This window comes from Helicoverpa zea, chromosome 4, assembly GCF_022581195.2.
Source record: "Helicoverpa zea isolate HzStark_Cry1AcR chromosome 4, ilHelZeax1.1, whole genome shotgun sequence".
Classification (NCBI taxonomy): Eukaryota; Metazoa; Arthropoda; class Insecta; order Lepidoptera; family Noctuidae; genus Helicoverpa; species Helicoverpa zea.
In genome coordinates, this window is record NC_061455.1 from 10,942,978 (window position 1) to 10,964,387 (window position 21,410).

A 21,410-nucleotide genomic window follows, 5' to 3' on the forward strand; every position below is an offset into this window, starting at 1 on the left:
GATGTTAATAATAGGTCAAGCAAAGTGTACTCATCAAACATAAATCCACCGCAAAACCAGGGAAAGATGAAATGAACATAAAAGGAAGACTTAGATATTTTCCATCCACATTTGGCATGATAGGAATAAAACAAGTCACCAAAAGTAGACCGTCTAACAAAATCTATGGCAATCGGCATTTTAAAAAAGAAAGTGGTTGATAAACGAAAAAGAGAAGTAAAGAGGCTAGAATTGAATAGCGATAGATTGTATGAACCAACAGCTTTGTACTTGAATGTGCCGACAGCAAAACCTTCTGAGGAACCTACGGGAAATGAAGCATATGAGTGAAAATTTGTAGTTGGACACAAAATCGAGAAAAATAATGCAGAAATAAAAAAAAATCTGGACGGAAAGAAAGGAAGGCAATATTTTTTTGTAGTATACTTTTCAAAGTAAATAACATCTGCTGGTGTCAAAGCATGCGTATGTGCATATGTACGATATACATTGAGCAACGTATTCGTAAGATGTACATTATTTCCAAGTCGTGCAAGCCATAATGAACAACTAGTAGAATCTAATCGACCTATCCAAATAGGTTGATAGATATTCCCAAGATAATCCTAAATATTTACTTATAAATATTGGCTTATGAAGTCACATTCAACCAGTGGGCATTTACTGCGTGAAACGTAGTTTTTAGAATATATAAGTAGCCATCATATGGATTGCATCTATTAAAATAGAAACAATGTAAATATAATAAACTCGATGACGCGATGATCTCACAGCAAATAAAGTAGATGTAAATACTAAATAGTAAAATACATGTTAAGCAAAGTCACGAAACTATCGATAAAATTTGGCTGTCACAATGGATCTAGCTATGATCTCGTCAAAAGAGAAGCATAAAATGTGATCTCAAAGTACTTTATGTAAACTATGTTTAAGACCTTGATGAAAGGAAGCACCGTGAAAAATCCTCAATGCATGCTAATGCGATATTAATAATACCTACTTAGTTTTAACGTACATATAACATTCTATCTCTTGGCTTGCGATCTATTTAAGACCTTCAAAATTAACAAGTTTGATAACATAAGGCAAGGTATTGGAGAGAGTAAGGTGAAATATGGTAAAAATGAGGTTGTAACAGAACAATTTATTGGTGTCCTTTAAACAAGCGATGCACGGCTATTAGTGATTGTCCTCATATATGTGTCTGTAATATAACTCATAAGGATAGCCCTTGTTCTTTTTCACAATGTAGTATTTTGTACTTTCTATCTTGTATACTATATCTTTGTATTCTTCAATGTCGACTTCAACAATGTGCTATCCTGTGATGATATAACAGTATTTATATTATTGATCGTGTTACATGTAATATATGTCATAGTTTTGATCTGTACTAGTACAAGGAGAATTTACACATCAAATAAGGAGTTATCGAATCTAGTATCTGCAATCTGTGAATGGACTATCCTTTCTTACTTCACTTACTAACTCTTTTATCTTCTTATTCAATTCAGTAACTTCATATTTGCTGTGTAGGTTCCGAAATATTTTTTCAAACAAGTGGTTGGCTTGTATGATCTTCAGCGAATGTATGAATTTAAAACTTGACTGGATATTCGTAAAAATATTGATGTATATCTATAACTTGATTTTCTTGATTTGATCTTTGTAAGCATTTGGAATTTAAAATTAAAACAAAGCATATGTTCCGGCTTTCTATACTGTCTGACTGGAATTGTTTGCCCTCGACATCAAAATTTTCAAGTTAAGCTTGACTGTCTTCTTGAGTCTGACTCTCTTTTGGTGCTTAAAATGCTGTTACGATTGAAAGGATACTTACATTTACATTAGAACTTCAAAAAAACCCGTGTGGTATCCGGGAAAGAGTAGACCACCCCTTCCAATCCCGTGGGTGTCGTAAGAGGCGACTAAGGGAACACCAAATGAGGATACCAACATCCTCCAGAAGGAAAGCTAGAATGTACTGTGATCACCAATCCACTATTCAAGCAAGATGATTAGGACCTGACTCTCAAAAACCTGTCGAATGTGAAAATAGGGGACATCCAGGATTCCAACAAGATTTTAAGCAATAATATACGAAACATCTTTCAACTCAGACTCTTATAAGCTGTTGTCTAAGTTGATAAATCATTTGTATCTACTTTTGTTCTAACTACTATCATGAAGAGCGCCTCGAGTAAATAATGTTCTATGAATTTAGACATTGCTTCATAACTGGCTGACTGGTACTTATCTATTGCTGTTAACGCAAAAAAAATGCAATAAGATTACTATGTTTAATACCATGGGCAACTAGAATCAAACTTAGTTATAATTTTGACGTTCATAAGTGCTTGTAAAGGCCTAAATGAAATAAATGATTTGACTTTGACTTTGACTTTGACTTTGACTTTACCAATTTAAATTATACATCGGAGAAAATTATCAAAACTGTGTTGGTGATCACAGGCTGGGCACGGAAACAAGAAACAAAACCTGGGACATTATGGAATACTACTGACAAATCTAATATAAAGCGAGAGTTGGAAAAACAAATGGGAACTAAATGAAACTATTGGCTAAATCAGATGAGAATGATATGATTAAAACAGCCTTCCAAGAACTAAGCTGTAAAAAAAGGAAAAGAAAAACGGTAACATACCGAATTGACAGAGCTAAGAAATATAGGGAGGCATCAACAGGATATTAAATAGGAAATGTAAGACTAAAAACTAAATTACAAATGAAGAAAGTGGTGATCAATATGAACAACCGTTTTCAAACATCCCTACAACTAAAAGAACTACGTTGACGTCGCATTGTCGAAGCCTCAAAGCGACCTACGAGAGATTTATGAAGCTACGCTTAGATTTGAAGCAGGTGCCATTTAACGCCAGCCCAAGAAAATTATAGTAGACGTCAATATTAACGATTATAAATATTTACCATCACCGGTGTCTCATCCACAAGATATCCAACTATCACAGAAGAGTCTAAATTAGGATAACACCTACCAGTATTCTTCAGCAATATGCCTCTAAAAAGTGACGGAGGAATACCAGAAGCTAGGTCACACATCGACTAACACGTAATAGAGGCGCGTTCGTCGAGCTATGCAAACATCGCTAAGTATTTCGTCTTGCACCATTATCAGCAAGACATCATAATCCCCTAGATTGCGTGGTGCTGGCTGTGTGGTGATACTAGAAGCTAATTTTCAAGAAGAATACAGATTTTTTTGCTGTATTGTATCCATTGAGAATTGTATCCATCCATTAAGTTAGGCATCAAAATAACATACACTGGGCGTTAACCCCGAAGAGGAAAGAAGAGGAATAAGTTTTGGAAAATGCTAACGCACACACCATCGATATTCAGCTTCCCTTGATAAAACAGAAAAACATCAAGATTTAGTTTTCAGATCAGAAGCAGTTATAATAGCAGGACAAACTTAAAATTACATGTATAAGACAAACCAAATGATAACAAAGAACCAAAAGTACGAAACTTTCCTTCACAGCGTTTCAAAAATGGATTGACCACGTCAACGGGTAACCAAAAAAAATCAGCAAGAATAGATAACAACTATTACTGGCATTGGACTGTGACTAAAGTGATAAAGAAAAGGAGAGAATAAAAACATCTGTAAATCAGAACATAGGACTTGGACCAATTGATACCACAGAAGAATAAAAATAACTAAAAGGCTAAAAAGCTATAAAACGTAATACCTGCAGAAGAGAAAAGAAATACTCTACACTAAAGAATGAACACCAATATACCCAGACTCAATTTCAGTTGTCTGGGGAAATAAATCGTTCTTACAGAACTACTCCTACTCCGAACTACTCAAGAAGAACTCAAGAAATAATGGAATAATGATTCATACCCCCAGACTTCAGGAGTATTAGGGTGGCTTCAAATTTTGGAAGAAATACACTTACGGCTTCTAAAACAACAAAAGAAAGCACAGGAATTCACAAATGAAACAGCTTCACGTGCCATAATAAATTACCGAACTTAATCAAATTTAAGGGTCGTCTCGATTTACATCTAATTTATAAATAAAGGCAAAACGCAGTTGAAGAGAAAGCAATTTAAGAATGGCGACATCTGGACATATTAAGACCTATACCAAAAATTTCACAGCCAATAAGAAATACAACTAGGAATGACATGACAAAAATAAATGAAATTTGGGAAAGCTGCCTGCTAAAAAAGAGTCAATAAAGATCAAAGTAATACAATAGGCATACAAAATGTACTAAAGGGACAAGAAACCCATAATAATTGGTAATATAAATCAGACCTCAGAAATCTATGAAGCAACATTTTTCAGGAAAAAGATTTTTGTCTCGAACAAAAGTGAATGAATATGACAAATATTTAATCTTATCAAATAACAAGAATTTTTAATGGAATGAGATGAAATTGATAATTGCAGTTAACACATGTTCTTAAGAACATCTTTAAATAAATAAAAAATGAAGACTAATCGTGTGAGTGAATAAATCTGAACAAAAGTGAATGTGATCGTAAAATAAAAAAAGCTAAATTAGAAAAGAGAAAATAACAAAGAACAGAAATAAAATGAAGCATCAATTGAAATTACAAGAAACATAATTATGAACATGTTAAAACACAGACAGAAATTAGACTCAAACAGACCGATGTTTCTGAAAAACGCACCAAAAAACGAACGCACAATATCCATATGACAGTTTCAAACACGAAAGACAACCCATCTGACCCATAGCCTAACTTGAAAATTAACTCGGAACTACATAGACTTACTAACTACAAAGATCAAATACCATACAAAATTAAATTCCTAGTATTTTGGCCTGTTACTAGGAGAAAATATTTAATTACACACTCCACAATATCTGGTCTGGCCAATAAGAAAAAAAAAGTGACATGTATGCAACTTCATCAATAGAATTGTTTGTGTTAAACGCTTTTCAGACAAGATTTTCACTGTACTATTGAAAAATACGTGTATGTATATCTAGAGGTATTATGTGTAAAACAAACGTCACAATGAAGATGTATTTTAAGTGTTAAAAATAAAATACATTTTTGAAATTAACTCAAAATACCTTAATCGGGCTAAAAGCAATTTATATTTAACATGTTCGAAGTTTAAATACAAATCAAGTCATTAGGAGCTATTCTGATTCAAATCACTGGCTGGTAATAAGATTCATAGTTCTAAATACAAATTACTAATAGCCAAGATTGTACTAAAAAGGTTTTAAGCACTGATTTTACGATACTGTAAGTACGAATACCAACTGAGAAAAATTCTGGAAAGTTCGTCTGAAAAGCATTGTACCAACTTAAAAATATTGTCATTGGTAATCGTGCATCGCTTAAATAATCATAAGCTTCTGTTTTAATAAACAACTATTATCTGTGTATTTGTGTTGTTTTATTTAATACAAGATTACTCCTGCGACTTTTCCTGAACTCTTACTTTTGTGTCACGCTGAAAATTGCAAATGTTCAAAGTCAACTGTCTTAAATAGTTTTTCCAACTTCACATACATTTTGAAGTAAAACACATCTTACACTTTACACAATTGGGTGACGAGAAAGGTAGGGAAATCGTAGTGAAACAAAAACGAAAAAATCAAAACGAACTATTGTTTATTGCTGAAAAAATGGACGAACAATTTGTCAATTTGAAACACAGACTTTATCTTCATATTATGTTCTAAATAATAAAAATAAGTCAACATCGTCAATAGATATGAATTTACAGCCGTATAAAACAATCTCAACGTGGCAATATTGATGTTCTTGCAATTATAGTCTCTACATACATGTAGTAGGGTCGATAATTGCTTGAAGTAAGTACTCGCAATAGTTGCATGTACTCATGTACTTTATCAAATGGAATAACAGGTTTTATTTAATCAAGACATGGAAACACTGGGAGTCTCGTGATTATATTGTGAATGACATAAGAAACAAATGAGAATACATATTATTTTATACATATTTTGACATTTTTTACAAGAATTTGACACGTGAAAAATCATTATAAATCATCATATAAAATAGTTACATACAATATTTACCGCTCCTTTATGTTATTAAATCAATTTAATAAAAAAAAATATGAGGTCTCTTATTAATAGTTGAGAAAGAAATTGAATTGGAAATCAATTTGGACACTACACAATTTCAAATAATGATTGTCTTCAAATATCAATAATTCGTAAATTCACGGTATTGTGTCTAATCATAGTACCGTATTGACACAAATGCCACTAACATTCTAATAAACATATTAACTTTACATATTAATTGAATATACGGCCAAAGGTAATCAATGGTTTAGCTATCAATTCATGTAAGAACATGCAATGCTCAAATATATTTCCGTACAAAATATATCGAGTAAAATGCAATGGCAAGAATTTCTACAACCTACCACAATGTCTACTTCGGTCTATACAATACTACATTTAACAATGTTTTAGCTTCCGTCTGCGATCTCAACGATTCTAAATATCTAAGGTAAGTACGTGACAACTGTATATTATGTATAAGCACTCGGCTAATTTAGACCTCTACGTAATATTACAACATCTAGGATAGTAAGTACATGCTTATGGCTGCATAGTACGTGGGCACAGACCCCTATGCCAGATCATGTAAATGGGTATATTATGTTAACAGATACACATATAAACAAATGCAAACTTCTTGAGAGCAAACAGAGATCATAATTTTGTTTCGAATTATCATAAAACCTAACGTTACTTTATACTGCATTGAAATATATTTAAATACATATCGTATACCACTACCTACTCATATTTATTGCGAGATAACAAGATGAAACTACGATCAACATTAAATTACCAACTTAGTTATAAGCGTATTCTGTTTTAGCTACAATATCTTTATTATGATACAAAATAAATAAATAACACACGTAGACGTGACGTGAATTAAGTCGCTACTTCTAAATCTCGTTTCAATTTAGTGACTCACCGGTACGCGCAAAGAAACACAATTAACTGTCAAACTATAAACTAGTATCACACATTATTCTGCTGACATCAAGAACACAACTTAAACTCGCAGAATAATCACTTTTCGATAAACGGACATTCACAGGTTTTGTACCAAAACAAATCCTTAATCGATTGGAAGGCCACCGCTATTCTAACACACTAGCTAATTAATTAGTTTCGCTACGAACAATTAAAGCTTTTGCTCGACGACTTGCAGTCGAAGCCGCTCTATTACAATGTAACTCTAAATAGGCATCTAATCTATGCATCACATTACGTCATCCGCATTGACGTATGAGAGCACGGCGTCTCAATTTATTTGACCAGTTCATACAGTCTATACACTGGAGCGTGATCGAAAGCAATCAACGTATCGAGGTTGTATGTCAGGCTGCCGGCTGAGTCCCGAGCGTCACCTGGAGCGGCACGGCCCGGGAGCAGTGCGGGCAAGCCTCGGCGGTCGCGCCGCCTCTCTAGCTGCAGGCTCCGTCACACTGCCAACGTCAATTCACTCCGACCGGTAAACACTTGCACTGTTTCACCTTCTGTATCCGCTTGCGCCGGAACGGCGGGTTCTGGCCGGGACAACGCAGAGTCACTGTCACCCAGGTGAACTTCTTAGGCCTACAAAACGAACAAGACTTGAAGGCGGGCTGCGGCCGGTCGGCGTTGTTGTCGCGTCGCCGCGGGCCCTTCGGTATGTAAAACGAGTTGCACTGTCCGTAGCAGAATTTGTTTATCACTGTTGTGGGCAGACAGCCCGGTTCTCGGATTTTCTGAACCAAAGGCTCCGTTTTACACCAATCCTCCTTAAGATAATCCTTCTTAGTTACGACCAAAGCATTTTTCGAAGATTTCAATATTTTTCTGAATTCGACTCCTGGGGGTAATTCGGTGGTGTCTTCTTGCTCGGGTAAGGAGACCACCATACCCGTTTCAGAACTGCCATCCCCGAGTTCATTTCTCTGCACGAAAGACGTCGATGATGAAGCAGTGGCCTGTTCAGCTCGCTGTCTCTCCGCGAGGAACCTCTGCACTTGCTCAGTATCAATGATATCCAGAATGGAGTCGGTCGGGGTGAAGGGCTTCCTGTTCCCGACACCGGCGCCGGCGCACACTCCGCACGTCGCCAGGAGGGCTGCAGCCGCGAGCCAAATATGCGATTTCGATAAATTCTCCATCTGCAACAATAAATATTATCATTAATAAAATATATTAAATTAACAGCAATTAAATTGGTGCTGTTCGAATAAGGCGTCGCGTTAATTTTAGTCCGTAGGCTTCGGGCGAGCGGATGTCGTAGGCTAAACTCACGTTGTATCTAGAGATGGGAGCCAACATGTCGTAGGCAGTGCGTCGGTGTGGAGAGTCCGCGAGCGGCGCGCTGTGTGCGTGAGGGCCGGCCGGCGGAGCGGTAATGAGCGCGAGCGCGGCTGAATGGACCACCGCTCAATGAACGAGAGATGAGTCACGCACCGCGCCTCCGCCACAGAACCGTTACTACCAGTCACCGCGCACAGACGCGACACTTCGCACCACATGTGTTTCGGATTACTATCGCCACAATAGAAACCTTTATAATGCGCTTTCTTTACGTTACGGACATCTGTTTGCAAACAATTGTTTACCTGCCTTCTCGGTAACTACTTATCTACAATAAAGTGAACTACTTAGTTAAACCGATTAACGTTTTAATTGTCACTTAATACTTTGCAGCTGCATTTTTTAATGATAAGCCTTTACATTTTTGTATGTTTGCCCTAAATCAAATTTTAAAAATATTTTATTTCTACTTTCTATTAATATTTTTTGCCAAACATTAAGTGTCCTCAGTGAGGCACTAAACATTTAGGCAGAATTTGGCTTGCATAGTCAACCAACCAGGTACGATGAGAAAGATTTCCTCACGTATCGCGGTGTGTGCGGCGCCAGGCGCCGGCGCACATGGTGCCCATCTCGACTCAATGCTTCCGCCCATTTGTGCGTCCCACAATGCCCATACAAACTTGAACGTTCCATACCAACCTTCTGCGAACCGTAGGCGCTACGTGGGTGCCAACGTTCAATTACTATTTTTAACAATATAAATAGCCTCTTTTTTCAAAGCCTCTGTGTATTACCGACACAATTCTATATTCGAATAGACAGGAAGTTCGTTCAACTGCATAATAGTTGCAAACCTTTTTTTTGTAAATGACATTCTTAATTTGAAACCGCCATAGTTGAATAAGGAGGTTCTATTTTTACGTGTTCCATAAATAAATGATGACTTTTTACTAAAATGTACGACCTAAATTAACATAAAACAAATAATTTGATTAAACCTTCAATACAGCTAATTGAAAGAAAATATATAGATAAGTATAAACTACCTACACTTTATTGGTTTCTGTGACGGTTTAATTAGAGGTTTGATTTATAATCAAGGCAATCAATCCATTATATTAACATATAACTTGTGCAAATTGTTCGAGCCATTTTAACATGAATATACATGTTATATACTGTACATATGGCATACCAGTAGGTAAATAATACTTGCATATAAATGATACATGCTCAGGTACAATACATTTCGAAGAATAATTCCGATATTATAAATAACAGTAGGCATTAATTCTAAAGAATACCACATTCCTTGGCGCAAAGGAAAAACTTTACGACAAAAGGAAGTCCTTTTTAAATCGTTAGTTTATTTTTTCTATTACTACAGGGGCGCTTAGCATACCTTCGCGGTGGAATTTCATTCACTCATTCATTCATGAACGTTTTGTTCGCGTAGGGCTGTCAAAAAAATGAGGCCATAATAGGCGTTAAGACGACCCTTAGCGACAGGCCGTCTACGTCGTCCCACGCCTATACAGCGGGCTCCTTTTTTTATTTGTTTATTAGTAGTGGTTTGTTTTATGTTGTTGTTTCAAATGCTAATGTTTTATTTGCTTTACACATTACGCACTTTGCTTTTTATTTCCTCACGTGATTTTTTCATTTTATTTTTTGATCATTCACATTGTTGCATAGGTGTGATTATTATTTATAGCCGCATAATAAAAGATTATTATCTGTATGAAAGTTCAAGTTGTGATAAATGCGTAATGCTCATTTCAGAAATGATCGAGTTAAAATGACAAGAAAATGTCGCTGTATATTATGACATGTCGGAAATATTTTTATTATTCATCATTGCGTAGTTTTACGACAGATGATTACAGGCTTTTATGCAGATGAACACTATTATAATAAATAACTATAGTAATAAATTATGTCTACACTATTATTGACAAATGATAAACACAATTACGATTCACAACTGATTGAGTATTCAAACAATTATTTGTCTTACCATAAATTTTAATAGTGGGACGTACAAATGTGTTATTTCCATTGAAAATCTTATACGTCAGTAATAAACCTAGGCTTTGGTTTTCGGGTGTCTAAAATCTCCCGCTTACGAACATTTATTCAGAAAATTTTCCTTAAAATTACAATTTGAATTCTTTGAACCATTCACCATATAATATTACATTATTTAATGTACGAGAATAACACGCACGTGAAAAATAACAAATGAAAAAAAATTCTATTTTCTAAATATTGTAAACATTTTTATTGTTTGTATAAACATTTTTACAACAATACTATGACGCTACAGCCTGTATATATCGGGATCCTGTGATGTATGGTCGATACACCTCACAATGTTTGTGAGACCGACTTCTGAGAAGAATCTCAGGAATTACACCATTTTAGTGCTTCAAATGATGTCATACATCAATATTGTTCAATCGTTATATTTTATATGAATATTCCGGATGTTATTGTTAACTTTACGTGGTTGCTAATTATTTTATTAATAACCATGACTATTGGTAAACACAGGATAGGTAGGTAATTTCAGTACCTATTACTCAGTTATGTAGTCGTGGTGGCCTAGTGGGTAAAGAACCAATCTCTCAAGTATGAGGGCGCGGGTTCGATCCCAGGTCAGGCAAGTACCAATGCAACTTTTCTAAGTCTGTATGTACTTTCTAAGTATATCTTAGACACCATTGGCTGTGTTTCGGATAGCACGTTAAACTGTAGGTCCCGGCTGTCATTGAACATCCTTGGCAGTCGTTACGGGTAGTCAGAAGCCAGTAAGTCTGACACCAGTCTAACCAAGGGGTATCGGGTTGCCCGGGTAACTGGGTTGAGGAGGTCAGATAGGCAGTCGCTTCTTGTAAAGCACTGGTACTCAGCTGAATCCGGTTAGACTGGAAGCCGACCCCAACATGATTGGGAAAAAGGCTCGGAGGATGATTACTCAGTTATGTGTTTCAATTACATGCGTATTGACCTGATAGATATTTTTGGAAAAAATCGATACAAAATATAAGTATGACGTACTGGATAGGTACCTATAACATTGAATATTTCATACTTACGTTTGTTTAGGTACGAATTTCAGTGTTCTTTGTCAAAGACAAATTACAAGTTAAATTGTCCGAAGTGGTTAACTGCACTCATTAATTAATTTCATTTAGTCATCGGTTACATCATCCCGTGCAGTTTCGTTAGGATTTTGACAAAAATACATGGTCGGTCACTGTCAAATAAATAAGCTATTGTAACGTCTGGTTGGGTGCACAACAAGAATGCATTACAAGAAAACCATTTAATCAGCGCAGGAGCATTATTCGTCATTTGAAATGTGTACCGCGACTGGGAGGCGCCGCGGTGTATTGTTGACCATCTATATATCAACTAAGTGTAATCGTCTCCAATCGCTTTGATCAGCGCTTGTATCGCGGCGCCGGCGCACCGCCCGCATTATGCCGCGCGCACAAAAAACGCTCACAGAAAAAGGTAAAGTTCCTCAAACGCCAGGTACAGGCGTTTAATGCGAGCAGACGTATAAATCAAACCGAGGGCTCTAACAACTTATGACATAAAATCCTTTATTATTCACACGGATTCGAATAAAAAAGCTTCGACAGTGAATAGCCGAGCGCGGGCGCAGCGGCGGCCGACGCCACGCATCGAATAACATTATAGGATTAAGAACACTTTTAGTTTCTTTTTGAATGGAACAATTAGAAACGGACGTGATAGGTGTGACAAAAAATAACTTAACCTTTTTGCTCCCATAAGGGATCAGCTTTACATGCAGTGGGCTGCCTAAAATATGATTCTGGGAAATTGGATTAGGTGATGCGTGAAATCGCTTTTTGTGCCTTTTTGTAAAAGAATCGATTCAATATTATAATTAATTGAAAGTTATGTTACCTGCGCGTGTATTAAAATAATAAACAAAATAGTTTATCCATATCAAACGATTTTATAACCAACTCGACCGAGCATCCCACGATTGAGTAAGTAGGGCAAAAATGAACACGACAGATTTTTAATTTGAAAAAGTATTTTATTCTATGATGGTTAGCGTCTTTATGTAAATTACCACTCTCAGTAAAGATATAACAAAAAAAAACTATAAAAGCGATTATGCACACTCATGTTTCCTGGGAAATTTGATATGGAGATACAGAGACGCCAGTCTAGACTGAGCGTCATCTAGGCAATAAATATGATACTTACTAACACATACGTACACAAACATCGTTTATTTTTAGTAACGTGTGAACGTACTATCAATTAACGTGAATTGAAATTACCTAAATGTATATCGACTAGTAAAGCGTCCCTGTTTTGCTTGACCTAAGAAGGGCCTGGAATTGACTATGTACTTTATAGACTCGTTTTGCAGTTAGATATTTTTCAACACTAAGTTTAGAATAAGCTCCTATGGAAATACAAGTCAACTCGAATATAACGTGACACCTTATTCTTTGCTGATTACAACAAAAGCGCAAAAGCTTAATACCTAGTTTATTGACCGTTTTTGCTTTTACGCGTTTTTTTTTTGTTTCATACACCTTTTTAGAAAACGAAAATAATTAATATATCGGGTGAAATTGAATCTTTATTCTCCTGAGGTTACATCTAAATTCACATAAGGTTACACACAACAACATTCAGTTATTTTCCTTGTTTTGAAGAGATAGAAAGTAACATGACTATCTAAGTGGCTCGCATCCCGCGCAAGTTGTATTCTCGATTCCAACAAACTGGTTATTATGGTGCTTGGCGCCAATAATAGTCTCACAAGCTCTTAAACTATATTACGAATAGTGCATTTGAATGCAACACTTTATTGTATTACCAGTTTCCTCCAGCTATACTAACATAACAAGCTTTTTTTAATGTTTGTTTGTTTGTACCTCAAGGCTCCGAAACTACTGAACCAATTTGAGTAATTCTTTCACAGTTAGAAAGCTACACTCTTCCCGAGTAACATAGGGTATATCTTATCCTCATACGGGCAGTAGTTCTCACGGGACGCGGGTGAAACCACGGGGAAACTAGTACAAAATAAGATTGCATTAGGAAAAATACCTCATGTATTGCTGTATCGGGTAAAATGCAATAATGACACGACGTAGGATTTTAGTGCAATTATAATACCTACTTATATTAATAGTATTTTCCTGTTTGTTCGATCTAACTGTGCAAACAACTAATTGATGTACCGACTTCGACTAATGGCTGATTGTGTATTTGGTAGACAAGATTAACTATACATTGTTATTACTTTGACCGAGCTAAAGACGGGGACAGTTAAATATACAAGTTAATTAAATAACCTTTTTTTTTCAGGGCAAAACTGTTATCCATTTTAGTTATTGCTAATAAAATACAAAAATCTTCATGTATATCCAAACAAAATTTGAAATGTAACAAGGTGAGCGAATATAATCTAAGTTATTTTAGTTACGTGTCCCAAAAAAAACAACTTAGTGTAGTCTGGATTATTTTCATGACGTTATGGAATTCCCTTAAATTATTACAAATACTAAATCCCTGCATAAACAAATATTGATATCAGTATTACGTAAATATCCATTACCTATACAATAAATTATGACCGCAATACCCATAATTAAAAAGGAAATTCGAATATTATATTGAACTTATTGAACTTAACATACAAAATTAAAAATTTCTACTACCAATAAAAGTGATCTAGAAATTGCAGACCTTACTATAAAAAAAAAAAAAAAAAAACAATATATCCCCATATTTATAGAATGATAGCAGTAGTCCGATTGCGTGAGCAAGACATCAATGTTTTTGCGACATGCCAATTTTTTACTTAATTGTAAATTAAAATTATTGTTTATTTCGGCATAAATCCTAAATTAAAATGAACAGAAAACTGCCCGAAAATCCACTTTTCGAGTATAGAAATCACGTTTAAATATAGACTATGGTACAAACTGTAATTGATTCACAATCACAAAATATTAAACCATGACTTTCGTCCAGAATTTTCCTGCTATAGCCACATACCTGGTAGACCACCAGGCTTACCGATTACAATTGACGCAACCACTAGCTCTCTAATACCGAACATAGGCCCATGACGTCACACTTTATTGTTATTGTTTATTCGTCATTCAACAGTAATTAAATCACTGATGCAAACAATGTTTGTAAGGAAAAACTATGATTTAAATTTTGGGTTGATTTAAATTGTTGCATCGCCAAATTTTATTTATAATAGGTACTTTTATCTACGATTCATCGGGGTATGCCTAGTTATTTCATGCCTGCGTGATACTCTGTCGGTATACACTTTCATTGACGTAATGTGCAATAAAAATTGTTAGTTTTTTTTTATCTAAAGACATAAACTTTATCGATTATTTATCTAAGGAGTTCCATTAAAAACTAGAACTACTAAAAATAATAGAATTAAAAAAACATATGATAATCTCCTAAAGTGTAGTGCCACTTTTGCCCTCTTTACTCATCGTTCTTTATTTAGAGCGTCACAAAAGTAAAACCGTCACAGAAAAATATTAAAAACAAAATTCGTAAAATAAGTTAGGGTTTTTCATCCTACAACTTCATGCTTTTAGTTATTAATTGCACCTACATTCATAGGATAGTTCCTATGTATATCTCCCTCTGTTTTTCGCCTTCCTTTGTAAACTTATAAAAGCTTTTAGCGAGAAAAATAAATTAAGCGACAGCTTTCATTGTAGATGAAAAACAATATTATTTTACTACGAAGTGCTTTTTCCAAATAGGATCTAATCATGATTGTAAAATTGTGAAATAGGTATGCTATATCATACACATTATATGAGTCGTTTTTGTAATTAGCAGCCTTTTTATATACTTATTCCCAAAATATAGCAATTAATTTTAGCTTAACACCTTCTTCACTAAATTCTAATTTAAAAACAACCCTTTAAAAACCAGACGTTATGACATATAACAAACATTCCATAACCATGAGGCATTGTGAAGAGAGGCGTAAATAAAAAATCAGAGATATTTTTACACATAATAAGTTCGGAAATGCCGACACAAATACTCAGATATATATTGAAGTGGGTCTGAAGCATTGAATGTCTAGCTAATGAACGCTAACGGATATGTATTCAGAACGACAAATAACTAATTCATGGAAATCTTATAGAAATTCTTTAAATGATGAAGTATTGTCTGGGTATTTAAAAAAAAGTATGACGAGTTTGTTACCAGGAATGGTAAAGCTCTGCTTAATTCTTTAACAGATTTCCAAATAACTATTTCGGTTTTCTAAAAGTTGATTAGAATTTTCTCTATTTTGGTAACAGTAAAAATTGCCTAGGAATGTGTATATGTCAAAATATAGTATTTTTATCATACTTTTGAGTCATAATTCCTAACTATAAATAAAATATCTACCAATACATTAAATTCATCCTGCCAAACCATCATACCTGAACATTATTATCGGCGCTAATATACGTCATTTTTAACACTAATCAAATTAAATAAACCACAGGAAAGGTTCCCTCTAAACTAATTAATAACCTATAAACAAAAAACCGATGACATAATTTGCCTATTTCACCGAAATCTCACACATTACCGACGTAACTAATTTTTAAACAGTTAAAATGTCGGGTAAGTATTTCACACCGAGCCTTTGTGGTTAAAACAAAATGATTTATTAGTCACATTAAAATAAAATAAAACATGTCTACCTAATTGTGGGTTAGTCATAAACATGTTTTAATATGTTTTGGTGAAGTTACAAGTTGTTTTTTTTTATATAAATTGTTGGTGTCATATTACATTGATCGCGTTTATGATAGAGTTCTTCGAAAACTATGTCCAAAAGTATTTTTACCAGATCAAAATAAAAATAGCACAGAAGGAAGATCTCTTTGAGAAATAGACAAAATCACTCCAAGTATGCAAAACACTGTATTTAATCTGAATAAATAAAATCATTTTTAATCCGTTCTGTCCGAGTGAACTTTCGCAGGAAATATTAAAGGATTAAGTTAAAATAATCAGACACATAATTATTATGATAATACGTTACGCACAAAGAAGTAACAACATTTTACGCACGCTTATACCTATTCATAAACGTAATTTTGAGACTCACAATAACGTTACTTATGTATACAGAGTGTAGCAGTATAATACAGTGAGAAAAAAATATATGGGGCTATATATATAATTTTGTGTATTATAGCATATATTTTTATAGTAAAAGGCATGGGCAAGGCATATGGATATAATGGAAGCCGGTGACGGCAGACTCAAAGTATGGAAGAAGAAAACAAGCTGCGCCGACCCCATATAAAATATGTATAAGGGCAGGAGGATGATGATGAGTAGGTACTAACTCACTATGTAGAAGTTGCATGAACATCTTTATCGATAAAGCGCCACACTTACCTACAATAAGAGCTTACACGAATAGTGATGCGACAGTTAACACAGACGTCATAATATCTGCATAATACCCGCCTGCCGTCGCCCCATACATTAATTCATTATAAACAATTCTTAGTTAAATTGCACCTGTAATTTGTAGTGTTCAGTCGTGCGTTAACTCGACGAAGTGTCATTATGTCATGACATTTACTGCGTCGGAGCACGATTTAGCATAACAAATAATAGACGTGTTACATTTTGTTGTGAATACATGGTGTGGTATGTTTCCGGATGGATGTGAGCTTTGATGGGGAATATGAGCAAATATGGGGTATCAAAGTCAAATGTTTTTATTTCAAATTTTTCCTTTGCAGCCTCTTATGAGACTTCACACAGTTTCACGGTTCCAAAAAGTTACTCTCTTGGAGAAGAGCCGGCAAGAAACTTCATATATGTGTGCATTAAAAGAATTTATCTTTACGGTTTATTTATGTACTTTTGCATGTAATTTCAAAGGGCTAGAAACATCATTTAAAGAAGTAAGTATCGTGTGTTATATAGTAAGTATGTTTTGTGCCAGTTGACAGCTGTCAGTTTATTTTTCAAGGGAAAAAACTGTTTCATACGCACAGACCGTACATAGTTTGTCGTTTATCATAAGAAATAAGGATCTCATGAATTCTATCGTAGATTCCAACTTTACAACTACAATTTTCAACTTAAGTTATTGTTTTTAAAATGGCTTTAAAACTTTTCTTGTTCTGTTCAAAGTTTTGTTTTCAAGTATTTCACGGGTGAGATAGTCACAGTTGGAGATCAAACTTGTAGCGTTTGGTAACAACAGTTGGAACTTTGTCAAATTAACTTTTAAAAGAAGATGTTCAAGTTGTAAGTTTTGTGATTTAAAAAGACATATCTTGTATCTGAGTACTGTTATCTTGATTTTCTTTCATGTAGGTACAATATTTACCACATGATTGACAGTAAATATTATGTAATACGTGCATTAAAAATAGTGCAACTTTACTATCAGCTTCACCACATTTTTGAACTTCATTTTCCTCACAAAATTTTCATGCATGCATTTTCGTTAAAATTGAGTTATAAATCTATCCAAATAAATCATTCAAAATTCATCCAAGGATCAAAAGCATAACATACAAAGGAATAACTTGAATCCCCACTACATTATTACTCGTCTAATAATACTTAGCCGCCACAATCCTAATTCACAACATTAGTTCGAACTCAACTCATGCGCATACATTTTGGTTTTATCATAAACACATTATCGGCGGATAGGCTAGGAGGACTGGCGCCATATTAACTAATAATAGCAATTACAGCAATACTGAGAAGACAGGGGAACTGACTGCCGAATCTTATTTGAATCAGCCAGGGTATGCTTACTTTCCGCGGTCAATTTATAGATGGGTGACCATGTATGTTTCGACGTGGTGCCTAGGTAACTAGTCTTTGTAGACAAAAACTGCATTAGTAGAACGTTCAGGACCTCTTTTATTTCCCAAGTTTCGCGTTTGAGACCTTTCAACTGTACATATTCTGAAATGAGACAAATACCCTAGTAATATTGTACAATGATGTGAAAGTTTGTAAAAATGTACTTATGTCTACTCTTTCTATTCTTTCATGAAAAGCAGTTATGTAATTTTTCAAAATTACAGTCCACTTTTTGGCCATGTGCGATAAGCAGCTCCTTAGTTTCGTAACCCATAATAAATCAAAAACTCTCAGAGTTCCCTAGACTTCACGCACGTGTAACTGGTCAATTAACAGCTTTGATGCATTTTTCCTCAAACTGTAGTCTGTACTTTGACCTCCTAGTTACGCCAACAAGATGATACGACAAGATTCTTGTACCTTGAACTTGCCAGTTTTCAGAAGGCCTGATAAGAATCTTGATGTGAAATATCTTGGTGTGTGTCATAAGGATAATATTTGTGTGAGAAAACTAGGTTAAGTTCAAGATGGAAGAAATATGGCTCGGATGGAAGAAAAAAATATAAACTATAATGGATCCGAAGCTTAGCTGGTTAATGGCATTATATTCGATAGAAAAGCCACACTACCATGAGGTGGTTAATATCAAAAAGTAAATTAACCTTTATAAACGTCAAACAATCTAGAAGTATCAATACAAAACCTACTCTCTTTAGGTATATCAGCCAGCCGCGCAAGAAGTATTCATAATGCTCAGTCAGGTGCATTATCTCTCTTTTCCCTTAAATCCGACCCGACCTTTCCCAACCGATCAATCACCAACATTGAGTCTCCGGACTGCTTTGTGCATGTTTTTCAAACTCAAAGCAACTTGACCCAACCCGGGAATCGAACTCAAAACCTCATTCTGTGTGGACAGCATTCGCCCTATGCTATCAATACCCTACCAATAAATAACCAAACTCCCTAGCATCAAACAAAATCTAGCTCTGCATAGCGCATTTATTACACCGAGCTTAGACGGTCCGTCGATCAATATACTACCCATCTGTCCGTTTGAGATCGCACTAAAACATTGTCTGATAACCGAATAAACACACTGACTCACCGATCTATACATACGTGACGTCTATGCGAGTGAACACAACAAGTCCATTGCAATTCTGTTTGGGGATACGGACTAATGTTTTAACTAGGTATTCCCTGCGGTTTCAACCTTGTCGTGCGAATTACTACTCGTTTTCGGATAAGAGGTAGTATATATATTATTCAGCTAATAATAAGCTTTTAAACTGCCCAGTTTCATAATCTGTTCAATATTGTTTGCATAATAATGACTAAAGTTCCGGTTTCAAAACACAAAATCTTTTCCTGACAGTGATAAAAAATATTAGTATAAATTCGGAACAGTGGAGATAGTTAGATTTATATCTGTGTATGTCGTTTCCAAAAAAGACGAGTGTATTAGCGTGAACTTATAATCCATGAATGCACTAATCTAAAGTATGGAAAATACTCATAGTAGTAGATGTTCGATAACATGGTATTGGACTGTTCCGTGGTATTGGATCATCTGTTATATCTTAATGGAAATTTTGCAGATAATGGATAGATTAGAATGATCTTATAGGTACGATAAGCTGTTCGTGTTCGTTGCAGAGCATCTTTAATATTTTAGGGGACTAAGGAAAATACCAAACTACAAATTAATAAGCCATTAACAGGTTACGATTTATAGAATTATTTACTTCATATACGATATACGACTTTAGGAGGTTTTCGACATTTCGAGGTTTTTATGCAAATCTAACATTGTTTGTGTCACAGTGGTCACCAACAGTAAATGAGATTTATTTTATTGAAATCACATAGCTATAGCTGTACATTTATAAAAAAAATCTCGTAACCCATCAAGCAATGGAGACAGACCAGATGCGCGTCATAATGCGTTCAGGAAAATTTGGCAGAAGATACACTGTTATCAGACTGCCTGAGATTTAATACTCTAATCTGTACCACAACACACCCCATTAGCATCTGCATACAACTCCTAATATCTTATAGCCATCGTCAAAGATAAAATATAATATATGGCGTGATTCAACGATTCCGGCTTCCGTGATAGCCGTGAACTTGAATGTATTTTGGTGAAAACTATTTGAAATTATCTGATGTAGATTGTGAAGTACCCATTACCTTGTAATCTTTGCGTTGGTGATGTTTCTCAAGATTTGAGGAAGGTTATGACACATCAATTCGTATTATATGCTGGACAGACAGAAAGACACTAATGCCTATTTTCATCAACAAATACCTAAGTTTAGGGAACCCCTAAGAGCATTAACACATAATAAGAATTTCGTTTTCATCAAAGTTTAGGTGTCCCTTATAACCTTAATAGGTGTGCAAATTGGGGGAGCCTTAATTCTAGATAAGGAAACGGTAAGAGATTGTTGGTGAAAATGAGCATTACTTTCGCGTTTGTATGGATAATTATTATTTCTGTAAGTCAATTTTACAATTCCTCTTTTACTTTAAAATGAATGAAGCCATGTTTCAGAGCATAAAAGCAGCTACGGTACACAACATCTGCTTTTGTTTTTAGCTATAAACAATGAAGGGAACATTTTGTCTGACTTAACTATTGCACTTTGCTCTTAATAGTTAAACAAAAATTCCATACAGGAAATCCCCTTACATGGTACTGAGTAACTAGACGTACTAGATATAGTAACGTATATAATTTCAACATTCAATTGAAAGCAGTTCTGTGAACTTCATGCACTATTTATTTATTTATCACTTAAAGGTAAGGCCGCATTATTAATAATAAATAATGCATTTAATTACCGCCTTTGATATTAATGTAAATAAGCTGTTTACAAGCAACCTGTATGTATTTATTCTCCTCACAAGTCTAAACACTAATTGATGTATGTCATTGGATTTTTATTACCTATTAATTGCAAATTGAGTTTGGAGGAAAATATATGTTCTTGATTGTAGGAATGTGTTTAATATTTCTGTTAGTAATCCTTACATAATAAGTAAGGTATACCTTGCCGTCGTTCAAAGTATGCAACATAGTTATCTCAATGCGGTTTTCACCAAAAGGCTTATACATTCAAGAAGAAGTCAAAGGTATTGCAGCTAAGA

The 21,410-nt window shown here is 34.8% G+C and overlaps 1 protein-coding gene across 2 annotated transcripts in view; it reads right to left on the reverse strand.

The window, feature by feature from the left end:
- Positions 1 to 5,635: 5,635 nt before the first annotated feature.
- Positions 5,636 to 21,410, reverse strand: part of LOC124629920 (gremlin-2-like) — a 33,500-nt gene continuing 17,725 nt past the window's right edge. The window contains exons 1-2 of one of the 2 annotated variants that reach the window (XM_047163591.1): positions 8,346 to 8,490; positions 5,636 to 8,212 (exon numbers count right to left, since the gene is read on the reverse strand). In XM_047163591.1, coding sequence (XP_047019547.1) covers positions 7,535 to 8,212; positions 8,346 to 8,372 — 705 coding nt within the window. In that variant the 5' untranslated portion in view covers positions 8,373 to 8,490 and the 3' untranslated portion in view covers positions 5,636 to 7,534. Of the gene's footprint in view, positions 8,213 to 8,345; positions 8,491 to 21,410 lie in introns of those variants that run through there. The other variant, XM_047163592.1, reaches the window with a different exon arrangement.